The sequence below is a fragment of the Pteropus alecto genome, unplaced genomic scaffold (assembly GCF_000325575.1).
Source record: "Pteropus alecto unplaced genomic scaffold, ASM32557v1 scaffold63, whole genome shotgun sequence".
Taxonomy (NCBI): domain Eukaryota; kingdom Metazoa; phylum Chordata; class Mammalia; order Chiroptera; family Pteropodidae; genus Pteropus; species Pteropus alecto.
The window spans coordinates 1,226,020-1,242,405 of record NW_006434897.1 but is presented as its reverse complement, the minus strand read 5'-3'; the positions used below and the strand labels follow the sequence as shown (position 1 = coordinate 1,242,405).

Below are 16,386 nucleotides of genomic sequence, written 5' to 3'. Positions count from 1 at the left end.
TTTACTGTCTTTACAGCTTAGCTTCTAGCTTCTGGGTTGCTGCATAGTCAGAAGATGACTATTGGGCATTACATCTGTGATCTGAGCAAAAAGCAGTGGTATAGGAAGCAGGCTGAGAGTCTCCTTTAAGGGAGTTTTTCTGGTGGTTCTAACAACTTCCATTTATATTTTAGTGGCCAAATTTAGACATGACCATCCATATCTAGAAGGATGTTCTGCAAGGAAGGTGGTGTATTTTAACTGGATGCTTTGGTCCCACTCTCTCAAACAAAATCAGTTCATTTAGTAAGGAAGGAGAGGGAAAGTGTTATTGCAGTTTTTAACAGATGAGGACCAAATCTTGGTGTACATGAATTTTTTTTCTAAGATGTGGACCAAGTCTTGGTGTAGATGAAAATTTTTATAAGGTCAGCAGGATGAATGAGAGGGCGATCTGGCTAAAGTTCTTGTCTTCCCAGTGATCCCCAAGTTGACTCAGCTAATGTGGCTGGACACAGGCCGTGGGTCATCCTTCTCTATTGTCACAGCCCCTCTCCAGATCTACACACTTGATCAAGGAACCTGACATTCCCATTAAGAAGTCAGTGTCAAAACAAGGGTTCAAACTCCAGTACCCTAGTTTCAAATGGAAGTCTGTCACAAGGATCTAGCCCTATCCAGATTAACATGTCGTCTGTGCCCCTATATAAGAATAGTACCATAATAGCTACTGTTAATTTTTTAATTGCAGTGTGCTGTCAGAAATGGTGTTACTCTTTGTTAGTAGGGAGTCTCTTTGAGAGGTTTTTTCCCATTTTTATTAATTAAAATTGAGCATTCATAAACGTTGAAAGGATAGTAAAATGATTACTCCATATACTGTCTACTAGATTTAAAAATTAGCATTCTACTGTATTCATGCCCACTCTGTCTGTTTATGTATATGTGGAGCATATACATCCATATATACATACATTCATAGACACTGTACTTGAAATTTTTTAGAGTACTTGAAGACATGACACTCTCTACTTCAGCATCTATCTCAATAGGAACACACTACAGCTGGAATAAATTAGCTCTTATACAATGCTGTTATACCTAAAACATTTAGAATAATTCCATCTAATATGCAACAAATATTCCAATGTCTCCAGGTGTCCCAAAGAGATAACATCTTTTGTTTGTTTTTTAAACCTGAAACCAGTTGAGATTCATATATTTGAAGCTTGTGTATTTTAATTTTTTAAAATCTAGAATCAGTCTTTCCCTCATAACAGTGATGTTTTGAAGAATTCAGGCCAGTCGTATGTTAGAATGTCCCTCATTCTGTATTTGTCTAATTGTTTCCTTACAGGATCTCTTTTACTTATTCTTTTAGCTCCTGTGTTTCCTGTAAACTATACGTTAAATTAGAGGCTAGAATAGAATCGATTTAAACATTTGTGGCAAGAATACTTGATAAATGATATGTTCTGCACGTTGCATCACATCGGGAGCACATAATGTCCGTTCTTCTCATGATTACTAATGATAAATTTGATCTTCTGAGTTAAGGTGATTACATCCAGTATCAATTGTAAAGATAATTTTTTTCCCCTTGTGAATAGCTTGTGATCTTTGATGCTGTGACAATTCTGTTCTCCAACAATCTTTCACCTGATTTAGTATCCACTGATAATCCTTGATGGAATCATTTGTTATATGATTTCTAGAAAATGGCGATTTTCTGATTCTGTCATTATGTCTTTAGCTTTGGCATTCTTTAAAGAGGATCTTTACTTTTTAACTCTTTCATTCTTCTTGGTATCACTGTAGATTCAGGGATTTTTATTTATACAATGTTATAATCACTTATAATTGTAACTCCTGGTGTCCCAGCTGTCTAATTTGACCAGTTGGAGCCTGTTTAAGCTGGCCCGTGGGTCTTTTTGACATGCCCCATTAGTTCTTGATCATTTCCTTTGTGGAAAAAAATGTCTCCAGTTCATCTTGTGCTTTCTTTATTTCTTTATTTGATGGTTGAGTGGCTTTCTATTCTACACATTCCTGGTTAGACTTATTAGTCCTAGCCCCAATTCCAAAGAGTTTCAAAGTGCACAGTTCTGAATTGAACCAGCATTGTAATCTGTTTGCCCTTTAAAGTACCTTAAATTCATGGTATTTAAATTCTTGGAAGATTGCCTTAAGGAAATACAGGTCATTGATTTCAGTAGTGTAAAATTGATTTTGTTTCACACTCTGCAAACAGAGCTGAATGTAGTGTTGTTCCCCTTGGGCCCTCATCGAGCCACCAATACCGAAGGGTCTGGAAACAGTGGTGCGCCTTGGTTAAGATCTCAAGCTCTAGAGCCAGAGCACCAGGGATTTCCATTCCAGCTCTAAAACTTTCGAGTTGTGTAAACAAGCAAGTTGCTTTTTCTTTGTGCCATAGTTTTCTTGTCCCAGTGGGAGTAGTAAGAGTACCTACTGATTAGTTTGTTTTAAGATTTAGATGTTAATTTTAAAGCACTTATAACTGAGTCTGGCACAAAAGCATCACTCAATACATGTTAGCTATTATAAAACTCCAGGCTATTTACTAGATCGATGAAAGTATTCTCTGTTTAGTTTCTAATATCAGAAATATTGATGTTGTCTCTGAGCATATCTTTATTTTAAGGAGACCAAAAAACCCATAAAAGAATTTTGTTTTTTATTTCTAGCAAATGCACTGGACTCTCCCGCATTTGCTTTTTGATTCACCCCCTTTCCTATTTGGAGACAACATTCAGCATGTGTCCTCTGTACTCAGATTGCTCAGGTGACTCCCTGCTACACTACATCCTTGTGCAACCTGGAGCACATTACTTGACTCCTCTGTGCCTCTGTAAAATGGAATTATAAATGTATCTTCTTAATATTTCTTTATTAGGATTTAATGAGTGAAACCATCTGAAGCTGTGACTGACGTAGTCAGTAAACACTCCATAAAAGTTAGCCATAGTCATCATTCTGAAAATGAAAAAATTTTCGTTTTTTCTAAAAATTCTTTTTTTTTTTGCACTGATAATTTTTAATTTTTAAAAAGGACTTTTATTAATCAGAGGGGTGTGTGTGTATTACAGATCAGAAATGGAGTCTAGCAAACTTAAGCACAAAGAAACTTTCCTGGAACTTTATAGAATGGCTCACCACCTGGAAGGAATACCTAAGGAACAAGTATCAGAAAGAGCAGCTAAAGAACCATAGCAGCTTTGGTGATGCAGGTGGCAAGAGTTAATCTGATGGTTAGTTAATCTAACCATCTTGTGAGAGCGCTGCAGCTGGAATTTGCTCCAGCCATTTTTCTGTCCTTGTGACAATCCACTCAAGCTTCCGTGGCCTGCAATAAAAAAGGTCTGATTTACCTGGTGGGGACCCTGAGCCCAGCCTTGCTAAAGGCAAGGCAGTCATTTTAAGGGGCAGTCTTATCGAAACTCTTCACGACAAGGGTACAGTTGTGTACCCTCTGACAACTTGAATTTCTATCTTATTGGCAGTCAGAATTTGTTATTAGAAAAAAGGGGATGTGGAGACTCGGCAGCCCAAAACCAGCACAGATTTACTATAGCCCTAGTGCGTGCATGTTTTTAGCTATCAAAAACAAAGGCTTAGAAACACAAGGTCACCAGCACTTAATTATAAAAACGAATATTGGTATACGATTCAGAAAATATGAGCTCTAGGCCCAGCCCTTTCTCACTGATTTACTACAGCTTTTGCGGGCCCTGTTTCCTTATTCCTAAGGTGATAGCAGAAGCACTAAATGATCCCTATGGATTGTTCTAGCAGTAAAACCTTAAAGTACCCTTTCTGTCTTTTCATTGTTTTTACACATGTACACACCCCCATAAAGTGCAGTTTAATACTCAAGTATGAGAATATATGTAAACCAAAGTTTAAACAGTTAATTTTGACACAAAATACCACAATTAGTCATTGTTATTATTTTGGGCTTATATTAGATCAAGAAAGGGAGGATGTATATTTGATGAGAAGCTAAAATTCTGTAGATATTGATGTTTATAAAGAGGTAGTGGTGTAATCATTGTATAAGAGTGAAAAATAATTTCAGTTTAAATGGAATTTTAGTTTAAATGTGGAATTTCCATTTCCGCAATTATATTTTCATGGCTAAGGGACTCATAAATATTTATTACTTACCAGAAAGGATATTTTATATTTATTCTAAGCTTTTATATATCTTTAATACTTTAGGTATAAACTACTGAAGTAGTATTGTAGTTTAGGTATGAACTACTAGTATCAATATTGTGTCTTGTTAGTGGGCTCCTTCAAGTAGGCTAGATGAGCAAAACTTTATATGTATTTTTGGCCACTGAAGAATTGATTCAGATGTCTCTGAAAATATAGTTGTTTTGTTTCATTGCAGTGGTTTTTAAACAATATTTACGTTTTTAAAAGTGTTAACCTAAATTATTTTACCAATTAAAAACAATAATCAGATGTTCCTTTATTACTATGATTACATATAAATTTGCTATGTACAATGGCTCTATATTGAGGAAATAGGTAGTTTAATTTGCAATCACTCCAAAATATGTGAGGTTAATTACATGTCTCTTGAAAACTTTCTAAGCCATAATGCCAAGATTGCTTATTTACACTATTCACGGGAGACACAACTTACTGTCTGCAATTCTGACTCAAGAACAGAAGGCAGATCAGAGACTATAAATGGAAAGAATATTGGTTCAAGGTTTTAAACTAAAATGTAGACAAATTTCTAAGAAAAATTGAGAGTTTTAATAAAAACTAAAAGAATTCTGATACATAAATACAAAATTATTTTATCTTTATCATTCAAAAGTCGTATTTTAGGAGATTAGAGACATATGGAGAATAATTAGGTCATCAGACTGTCTACTAACCAAACACGTCTTGACCATGCTGCCATCTCAAACAGCAGCCTGCAGTCTACACAAACATTGTAGGAATTAAGTATTTCTACATTTTTTAAAAGACGAAATCAGTAATTTTCTGGAAGGAAAAGAATAACGATAACAATGACGGTTATAACAATCAGTACTTACTGAGTATGGCAGGCTCTGTTCTCATTTATATTAATGAACTCATTTCAGCCTCATATATTCTTGTGATACAGGAACTCATAGTATCCCCATTTCACAAGTGGGGAAAATGTAATTGACTTGTCCAAGGTTCAATTACATTAGAATGGGATTCAAAACAGAAGCTTGGTTCCACAATCTGTGCTCTAAACCACTGTGCTGTAAGAAGATAAAATAAATATAAGATAAAGTTTGTATAATTTAAGCCCATATGCTCAGCTGTTTTTATGCTATATTTGAGAATTTTTCAAAGTTTCCTTAATACTGATTACTTTTTGGCTGCTTACTCACCAGATGTACCTGGTTGACTGAAATTTCCCATGTGTTCAGTTGAAGGAGATTAATATATTTTTAATCCCATAAGAAAAAAAAATTAGATGTTACAAATTTGACTTAATAAATTCATAATTTCCTTGGTAACAGAAATCATAGTTATTGCCCATATTACTACTCTATAGTAGCTAACACTATGCCTTATCTATAATATTAATACATACTAAGTCTATTTTGTAACTTTACATTTGCCGAATTTTCATTAAGTAGATCTGGTTTTCAAATATGGCCTATTAAAGATACAAATATTTTAATGAAAGTTGGTCTGATTCTGTAGATTATAAAATTCAAAATCAAATTTACATTACAGGGACGCTACTCAAAATCAAGATTATAGAATTTGTGTAATTGTCTTGGATCACATACAGCATTTATCATAGTTTGTTACTACAATTATGTGCAGATTGCACTATATCATTAATATAAATCTAAATTAAAAAGAGCAACGATTTAGAACAGAATAAAATTTTCTTCTTACTAGTTCTGTGACTATTAACACTGATCTTTGTTTCCTCAATTCTAAAATGGAAGTAATGTCTCTACTTTTGGGTTGTAACAGCTACATGAGCTTATACTTATAATATTTACACTTTGGTTAGTTTTTACACTCATTCTTTAATTAAGTGATTTTTTTCCTACAATCTGCTGCTTCTATCCCCAAATAAAATTGTTTCTATTTCGCCACCTTTCTTTTCAGTGTTTAGACTTACAAATACATACCATTTATTTAGGCTAGAAGCTTTTTAAAAATCCCACATTTAATTACATGAAACCAGATTAAAATTTGTTTTAAAATACTTTCTTGGGAGACAAATTTCTGTGAAAGAAACAAATTTGTATGGATTTTTCATTGTCGGTAACTTGAGTTAATTGAATGTAAGCTGCATTCTCTTTTTATAATACGTACAGTCTTGTTGAAACTTTTTAAATTGTGACTACCTGAAATGTTGCTGTTTCAATCAGAGATATCGTATTTTGAACCTCAAAGAAAATTGAGTTGATTTTATGTGCTCCAAAATACTACCAATATTCACAGATGTAATCAAATATGAGAAATGTTCATTCTACATTTATAGATTTTGTTCTAACTTTTCAAATTAAAGCTACTTAAAATAACTTTTTGACTTTAGAAACCTCTTATTTTTTTCAGGATCTGCATAGAGTTTCAGCGTTCTTATAAATGTTTTATTTGCCCGTTAACCAGGTACTTCTGAGTCACACCCCTTGGTTACTGTAGTACTATATCTTAGTAACTGCAGTGCATTGCTCCCTCTCCTAGCTACAGTTAAGTTGTGGCTTTAGATTTCTCATTATTTTTTACTCCTTTTAACCGTGGTATCAGTGAGCGCCATTGGTGACACAGAGCAAACATGTGAGAGATTTTGAGCTGAAGTAAAAATAAGTGAAGATCACTACTATCTGTCTCCAAACACATTTTAATCCAGGTGTTTCTGTCGTAACCATGCAACCTCCTGTGGTAAATATGACTGACTGCTCTTTTTTCTTACGCTCTTTTAAGCAAAGTAAAGCAACTGTTTGGCTGAAAGAAGACATGAAAAAGATAGTGGCAGTGCCACTAAATGAGCAGAGGACTTCTACGTATAAAAAGTTATTTGGAGTTAGTCTCCAAGACCTTCAACAGCAGGGGCTCACTGAGAATGGCATTCCAGCTATTGTGGGGAATATAGTGGAGTACTTGACAAAGCATGGTAAGTCAAGTTTTGTTTTAATTGTTTTTTTTACAGTTCTGGCCTATGAGGAGAATGTTTCTGTGTAAATTACTTCATAAAATATGATTGAAATATTACCTAAAACACCTTAATTAAAATATGAAGTTATTGCAGAATATACTTTTTCCTTTTAAAAGGATATTCCCTTTCTTTTTTAAAAGGATGTTAAAAGCGTAATTACTACTTAACATTATTTTGACAATACTAATTTAATTTACCATGGAGCAATCACTTATTGAGGTTTCTAGTTTGGAATGTTTCCTAGTTTTAAGTGCTAAAATACACTTCTGATATTACTACTGAGCTCTCTTGATTCATTACATTTCGACTGATAGGCAATCATTTTTAATGTAATAGAATACTTTTGGGGTATCTCTCTCAGCTAAGGTCAGTCATAAGCTTAATGAATGCCTTGATCGCCCTCATATGCTCAGTGAGGATACCAGAAAAGGTGATATATAGCCTACTTTGGGGGCGGGAGTTATTTACTTTTGGAGTGATAAAATTAAGCATATTAAACAATTGGAGAGTAACAGTACATTGCATTATAAAAGGGTAAATTATATCTCTTCATTATTGAGAGTCATGTTGCCTTATAGCTTTTTTTATAATTTTTCTTAAAATAGGAATTTAAAACAGATAATTTGAGAGAATGTTTCCATACCCCCTACATTTATGGTTTTAACTAGGGCAATATGATGAGAGAACACCAATCTATATAATAAATACTTTTAAAAATTTGAGGAAGAAAATATTCTGAGGGAAAACTTGGAATTTTCATCATTTTCTGTACTAAAACAACATTTCTGTACTTAAACAAAACTTATTGCTGAGTAGAATATAAAATTTGTGGGGATTTTTAAAGATAAGACTTGAGACTTCAAAGAAGTTCGGTACTTTGCAGTTTGCTTCAGGCCTCATATCTTCCCACGATTAGAAATCCAATCCCCTTGCCAAAAGAAATCCTTCACTGGAAATGCTTGAGAAACACGGTGCATTTGTTCCTCTGTAGGAACGTGTGTTGACTTGTGACAGGGACTGTGTGGCAGACAGTTCATACCTCAGAAAGTCAGGTGTTTTGTGTTGAAAAACAGCTGTTTGCTCCAGTTACTAGGTATGTAGATGACAAAATGATATTTTGCTCTGAAAACTGAAGAGCCAGGCTTGCATTTTTACCTTGTAGGTGTTTATTTCCCCGATTTTAGAGGAAGATAAGCTGTAGAAGGGCAAGATTCTTATAGAACAACTCTGATTTGCTTAAGTTAAACAGAAAAGGTGCCAAACACAACACGGCAGGAAGATGGGAGCATGACCAACAAGATCTTGAAGCCAGATGTTATTATGCTAGAGCTTTGACAGAACTCATTGACACACTCAGTGTTGATTAAATTGTTTCCTACTGATTTCAATACAAATGGATTTCTAGGTAATTCATTTAATCTGTGAAATAGGGTTGTTCCGTATTATTCATTTGTATGCTAAAATATGCCCACCTAAAATGTTTTGGTTTTGGTGTAATCAAGTGTTCCAGTTTTTCTTCCAAGAATGATTGAATAATAGCCACTTGGGGTTATGCTTATGTAAAATTATTTTACATTTTTAATTTTTAAAAAATTGTTGAATAGTTAATATACTTCTGTGATTCAAAATACAGGAGGATATCAGAAAGTCTCTCCCTCCAAACCTAGCCCCCTGACCATTCATTTTCACTCTCAGAAACAATATCACTATACTAATTTCTGATATGTTATGACAAAGATATTTGATGAATATATAAGCATATGTTTTTTTCCATTTTAATATAAATATAGCACACCATGCACACTGTTATGAATCTTTTTACAAAACTACATAAGTGTATTTTGGAGATTGTTCCATATGGTATAAAGAGTTTTATTCATTTAATTTTTTTCCCCCATACATACTGTTTGACTATCTGTATCATTTCTTTAAGCAGTCATATACTGATGGGCACTATTCTTGCCAGGCTTCTGTTGTCTACAAAGACTCAGGGACTAACTTTTAACATATGTTACTTTAAGCACTGCGAATATATCTGTAGACTAACTTTCTAGAAGTGGACTGCTAGGTCAAAGGATATGTGCATTTATAATTAACTCTATAAGAGTTGAACCAGTTTATATTCACACCATCATTGTATAAAAATTTTGGTAAAATTTGAATTAGGAGTTGTTTTTCTTCTACTTTTCCTTAGCATATTCTTAGTTATACTCTAATAGGGTATATTCAGGTAATACAAACTAAATGTTTTAGTGGGCAAAATCAGTCATTCTTAGCTAGGAATGTGAAGTAGAATCACTAGTGGAACCTTTCAGAATACCCATGCATCGGTGATACCTCAGAGCTACTGAATCAGAATCCTGACTCTACAAGCTAGGGTAGGGTACCTACCCTATATTTTGAAAGGCGGTGTAGTTAATTACTGTGTTGATAACCAGAAGCCCCTTACTGTATTTGAAATTATCATGTTAATAAACAAAAAAGCCTTTGTAAATTTGAAGGGTGGTATAAAGTTTAAGGGCAAGATACCTCAATTAGTTTTATTTAGTTATTTTGTAGTTTTGTTTTTCAAGTCAACAAATATTTATTGTCCACTTATGAGTAGGCACTGTATCAGGAACGGATACAGGCATGATTGGTCATATAGTTTAACCATAGGTAGATATTGTGGTCATAATTTGTTTAATTAAACATAGACACTTAACTTGACATGAGAGAACCTCTTTATCATTATAAAGGAATTTTAGGACAGATAGGTTTTGTTAAGGCCTCTATCAAGGCCTTTTAAACAGACTTTGGACTTTTTTCCCTTAAATAAAAAAGAAAAATTATACGTATACATTTTTTTGGATTTAAAGGAAAATCTTATGAAGCATATCATAACTTTAGTTATTTTAAAATAACTATCTTGAAACTATCTTGCTGACAGTGTTAACGAATTTCTTCTCTTTAGCATGAAGATACTGTGCAATATGCTGTTTTAAGTAGTGTAGGATTTTCCATTCACCACCAGGTGTCAGAATATGCTTACGTATTGTTATACTACTCTCTGGGTCAGTATGCCACTTAGGCAAATTCTGATTTCTGGCATATTTAGTTTGTAATAATGCAGTCATACTATTTTGAAGTAAAAATTTAAGTCGTATAGAAAAGTAGCTGTCAATGTTGTAGATGTTATTTAGCTTATATATAATTTTTTCATTTCTAAATCATTATTAACTTGATATTTTGTGATGATTAACTCATATCTCTTGAAATCAAATATAAGAGAATATCGTAAATTTATGAGAGTAACTTCACTAAGCCTTCTAGAAAACTTCTTCTCCTGAACATTTCTGTTAATAATCATCATTTCCTAAAAATTTAGGGTGGGAAAATGTAGAGATTATATAGTCTGATAAACTTCATATAAGCATTGGATATATTATAAGTTCATAAGCGGCTTTTGAAAAACAGTATGGATTCTTTTTCCCAAAGTGTAATATAGCCATGGCCAGGGGTAAACTTACCATGGTTAAATATCATAAGAATTGTTTGGGTGAGAGATATTTCTGAGTGAAGAAAGTTGATTGAATAAATGGAATGGAGGCAGAAAAAAATGGTTGAGAAACATTTCCCTTTATAATTTCTCTCTCCACTGGTAAGGTCCGGTGGGATCAAGTAAAGCCAATTCTTGGAGCTGGGTGGTTATTTCGGAATAATTGGAAGTATAGTTATTTGAGTGAAGGGTCAAAAAACCTTGGAAGAGAAAACCTAAGGTGACAGCTAGAAAAACACTGAAATCTGACCTCGGGAGCATTTGCTAGGCCAAAAACAGGTTCAGGAGCTGAGTAGTTACAGGGCTATGATGCAGACTTCTATTTTCAGGTTTGGGGCCTTGACCGGGGATGGGATTCTTTTTTATTGGGTGCTATCAGCTTGATATACGTATCTGCCAATACGTATTTCTGCCAATACGTATTTCTGAAGTTACAAATGAAGTTATAGGTTAGAGGAAACAGACCTTGAAAGCTTTAAGAATGACTGAGCTGAAGTCTCCCAATAGTAACTGATATTCTGCAGTATTAAAGGGAATGGTATATCATATTAGTTGTATTACCGTATAAGGGTTTACTCCAGAATATAGCAGATTAAAACAAAGGTGTTTATTATCTCACAGTTTCTGTGGGTCAGGAATCTGGGCACAGCTGAGTTATTATGCCTTTTGTCTAAGAGTCTCTTATAAGGCTGCAGCCATGGTGTTGGCTGAGGCTACCATCATATCAGGACTTGACTAGGGAAAGGTTCACTTCTCAGCTCATTCACATGGTTGGTGGCAGGATTCAGTTCTTGTGGGCTGTTGACCTGAGGGTTTTAATTTCTCACTAGATGTTGTCTAGAAACTGCCCTCAGTTCCTTGCCACGTGGACTGCTCCATAAGTTAGCTAACAAAATAAGTAGCAGCTAATTGATCAGAGTTAGCAAGTACAAAAAGCCAAAGAGAGAGAGAGAGAGAATACAAGCAAGAATGGTGCACATCAGTCTTTTATAATCTAATCTCAGAAGTGAGTTTAGAACTTAATCACACCATTTTGCTACATTTTGTTGATTAGAAGCAAGTCACTAGGTCCAGCCCAGTGGGCGGGGATTACACATGGGTGTGGATACCAAGTGGTAGGGATCACTGGGGCCATTTGAGAAGCTGCCTACTACACATAGTAACTGGCATCTCCTCTGATTACATGGTGCTTTGGCCATTCTGGTTGTTAATTATTTTTAATATCATCTCTGGTTTCATAAATTTTTGTCAAAATTGGAGCTAAAATTCATGTCAACTTTGTGTTCTTCACCTCCAAATTATGTGCGTATATGTATATGTTTATAAATATAAACATTGTACCAGACTACAAACTCCATAAAGATAATGATAGTGTTTGAATTTTTTTCTTACAGCTGTTTTTTTCACTATCTAACATAGTGCCAAGTACTCATTAAATATTTGTTGAATTAAAGGGTTCATAACATGTTTTATCAAATTACAAGTTGAAATTAGTACCCTTTTTTCTTTAGAAAGAGCAATATAATTAGCAGGTAAGCTAAAGAAGCAAAGGCTGATATAAACAAACACCTCCCATGTAAATAATTGTAATAGACTTTAATGCTTATGTCATTGCTACCGTTTATCATTAGGCTCTTAAAAGAAAAGTGGCAAATTAAGTCCTTGGGTTACTCTTTCTTAGATTGTTTCTTACACCTTCAGCATTCCTTCGTGGTCTGGTTCACTTGCTTTCATGGTATTGTTTCCTCGAACCGAGCACACTGAGCTGGAGATCATTGTCCTCTACCCTGAACCAGCTATCAGCCCTGACTCTCTCTCAACCTTATCCTTTACAGTGCTGCTGCTCCTGGATTCCTAGTTTTCAAACTTTAAAGTTACCTTTCAGCCCTTCCTCTTCCTTACTTCTCCTTTGCACTGAGTTACCAAATCATCTTTATTCGCTCCATTTCATTTCCTTCCCACCACAATCTTATTGCCTTCCAGTAGAATGTAGTCTCAGAAGACAAGGTCTCTGCCATCTCCATTCTCTACTTCTTAGTTAGGTAGGTCTTCCTTAAACCTTTATTATATTGTGTCTGCCCCCACTCCACACTTAATGCTCCAATGATAAAATCTTCATTCTTTAAATTGACATTCATGGCCCTGTCCCATTTCTTCTATTGTATTACCCCACTGCTTTTTGACCTAAACACTCCATATTTTTATGCCTGCCTTTCTTTATGTTGTCCTGTCTTAGCTTCTCAATTCATATATTTGTTTCTCTTTGTCAGGTATAGATCAAGGTTTTGTGGGTCTTGAGTGTAATGTTTTGGGCCTTTTTAAGAAAAAGAATATAAAATTAATACCAAATTAGGGACAGAACATTGGAAAGGGCCTAATAAACAAGTGAGAGGCCCTGAAGCTTAAACTGCATTAGTTTCACATGAATCAGCCTTGGCCCTTCTTTGTTGCCTATGCTTTAGCCAATGATTATGCAAAGGAGCCAGAAGCTCCTCCGTGAAGCCTTGTCTACTGATCCAGCCAACACTAACCTCCCCATCAGTCAGCCGAAGGCAAGGATCTTGTCTTATACTCCTTTATAGTCCCACAGAGTCTTATATATGAATTTAGTGATTACTAAAGAAATCTTAATTAAATTATTACAAAGAAAATCATGTATACTTTAGAAGTTTCTTACAGGTTATTTTTTTTAAAATAGTTCTCGAAATGCTAAGCTGCTGTTGGAGCTCAGAGTAAACTTCTGTTACGTACTATAGAAGATTATATGAATGAAATGTCTTTGTAGAGTGTTACGTGTTCTGTGGTTATATATGTCCTAGCCTTATTTTTAGAGGTCAGCTTTTATAACAATAGTTGATATGTAATAGACATGAAATGTTATTATTCTAAGAAAACATTTTTATAAAAAGTGAAAATCTTCCAGTGCTTGGCTATTAGAGTATTCAGAGAATCTGTACTGAGCTTTATTTTCGTGGTTGTTTAGAGTTTGTATCTGTGAGAGACCTCCATTTATTTTCTGTGTGTCTACTTTATTATTGCAGGACTCACCCAGGAAGGCCTTTTTAGGGTGAATGGCAATATGAAGGTGGTGGAACATCTTCGATCAAAATTCGAGAGTGGAATGCCCGTGGAGCTCGGGAAAGATGGTGATGTCTGCTCAGCAGCCAGTCTGCTCAAGCTCTTCCTGAGGGAGCTGCCGGAGAGCGTGGTTACCTCGGCCTTACATCCTCGATTCATTCAGCTCTGTCAGGGTTAGTGCAATAGTCCTTTTAGGAATTAAAACAATTTTATTTTTCAGTTAAAACCAAGGTTTTAAATATTACATATTTAATTTTTAAATATTTAAACTGGAAATGTTAAAATGAGCTTTTACACATTTGTGATCATAGCCACCATCTTGCTCTTTTATTCTAGGCCCTCATCTCCTGCCCTACAATAATACTAAATTGACTATGAATACCTTTGGTAAATGGAATTTCTAAGACAATTGGTATATGAATACTTTAATAACATAATATTGAAAAGTCTTGATGCTTTGGGGCCAAAAAAATTTCTTTTCTGACTAATGACTGCAAGAAGAGTGAGAATAAGACATTAAATTCTGTGTACGAAACCTTTAGTAAGTTGTGTTGGGTTGGTGACCTTTAAGACTGAAAGGTTGCTGGTGTGTTTTCTTTTTCTTGTAAATAAAATTGAATTCTAAAATAATTGTATTCATTTTGTGAGGTAAAACTGATTTATGATTATAGTATGAGGTGATTTTAAATGAAGAAACTTCATTTTTAAATGTAAATTATAGGCATAATCATTATTGAGTTTTCCCTCTTAAATTAAGAAAAATGATTTAACATTGAAAAGTCATTTCTTAATTTTTGCCAACTTAGAATAAAAAGGGGAAAATGTATTTATAAGAGTGTGTTACTAGATTAAGGATTAAAGCCACATTCCTTTAAAGCAGTGGTATAACTATTCTCATGTAGTGTAGTAAACAATGAGATAAGTGAAAAGCCATGGTGTATGTTTTATTTATTGAAAAATAGTGTTAAAATATGAAAGCAAAAAATGCAGAAGCACTTGTGTGTTCTCATTTTCTACAGTGCTTTTAAACTTTCTGTGTCAGAAAGTGACATTTGGTAAGTAACACATGTTTGATGCTTGTTCATTGGAAACTGAACTTTTTCATGTTCTCATCTATGAGCATTTCAAGAAGGTGGCCATTGATTCTATTTAAATAATTCTTACAGGGAACATTTATCCATGTCATAGGGATATGAAGTTTTAAGATAAATTTCTGAAAATCATTTTAAAACAGTTGCTGCAAAAGCTAGTTAAAAGATTTAACTATTGTGTTCTTAATACAAAATACTTAGTAATCAAATATTTATTATTACTAAGAATATTTATTTTTAATCTTAATATGAAATACTAATATTGATATTATTAATAATACTAACACTCGTGAATATTTGTGAATACTCGTGAATTTAAAAAGCTTTTATCACATTTTTTATAATAGCTTTCATTTGATAATGAGAATGTACTATTCTCACTATCTCATTAGAATGTACTATTATAGTACTAATGTATTATTATTGTTAATATTAAATTATACTAATATTTTGTTATACTTTATCTTTTGTAAATTATTTTCTTATTCATGATCTGTTTTCTTGGTGGCCAAAAAGTTGATATGTATCATAAAAAGTAAGTAGTATCATTCTTAAGAGCAAGACTGGTTATATAGCAGTCTGTAGGGGTGCGTGATTATGCACAAATAAATTCTGAATGGGACAGAGAAACAAATTTTTGCTTTTATTAGTATTATTCCCTCATTTCTGAAAACCTCTGAGATGGCCCTTGAAGAAAGTATTAATGGAGTACCTACTAGTTATGTAAACTGCTAAGTAGAGAAAATAAAGTATGCTTTAAGTGTCAGACTGTACAGCCTCTATAAAATAAACCTCTCTTTAATAATTCAAATAGAAAATAGTTGCTGTGTCTTGCTGGTTTATGCGGTGTGCAGGCACTCCTACAGTAGAGGATATATGCCGGAGCTGCTCACTCTAGAGCTGGAGGCAGCAAGGCTCTTTACAGACTCACTAAAAGCAGTTATAGTATTCTCATCTCCCCTTTTCTACTATACATTAATAGAGTATGATATTGTTTTAATATAATTTCCTTAGTAAAAACAACCCTGCTTTCATATATTAGTCCTCATAGTAACAGATTTACTAGTTTTCTTGATATTTTGTCACAACTCAATGCCAAATTTCTTTTTTAAAAAAGTATGTGTCTTTAAATTACATATCCAGAGTAAAGAGGAAGCTATTTCATAATACAGTATAATTAAAATTTTTCAGATCAAGATCCTCTCTTCCATACTGTATAGGATGACGTTCTGGAACCCCAACGAAGTATTTTTTTCAGACATTTAAGCTAAACCAAAACTGCCCCTGAGAACAGTCTGGACACTGCCTGTGAGCATCCCTGATGCTGTCATCATCCTTTGATCCTAACGATCAACAAGGACCCTCTGTAAGGAAGAACACCATTTACATTTGTTCATTTTTATAACAAATTATCAACTTTAGATTTGTCTGGTGTCTAAAACTCTATGATTATATTTTTTAGTTAGGAAACCCATATATCTGCATACTAGATATTTATCAAAAAC

At 33.9% G+C, this 16,386-nt stretch overlaps 1 protein-coding gene across 4 annotated transcripts in view; it reads left to right on the top strand.

Moving 5' to 3' along the window:
- FAM13A (family with sequence similarity 13 member A) overlaps positions 1-16,386 on the top strand; it is a 240,562-nt gene that overhangs the window by 11,779 nt on the left and 212,397 nt on the right. For 3 of the 4 annotated variants that reach the window (XM_015588464.2, XM_015588465.2, XM_006910727.3), the window contains exons 2-3: positions 6,943-7,132; positions 13,754-13,963. In XM_015588464.2, the coding sequence (XP_015443950.1) occupies positions 6,943-7,132; positions 13,754-13,963 (400 nt within the window). Of the gene's footprint in view, positions 1-6,942; positions 7,133-13,753; positions 13,964-16,386 lie in introns of those variants that run through there. The other variant, XM_025046022.1, reaches the window with a different exon arrangement.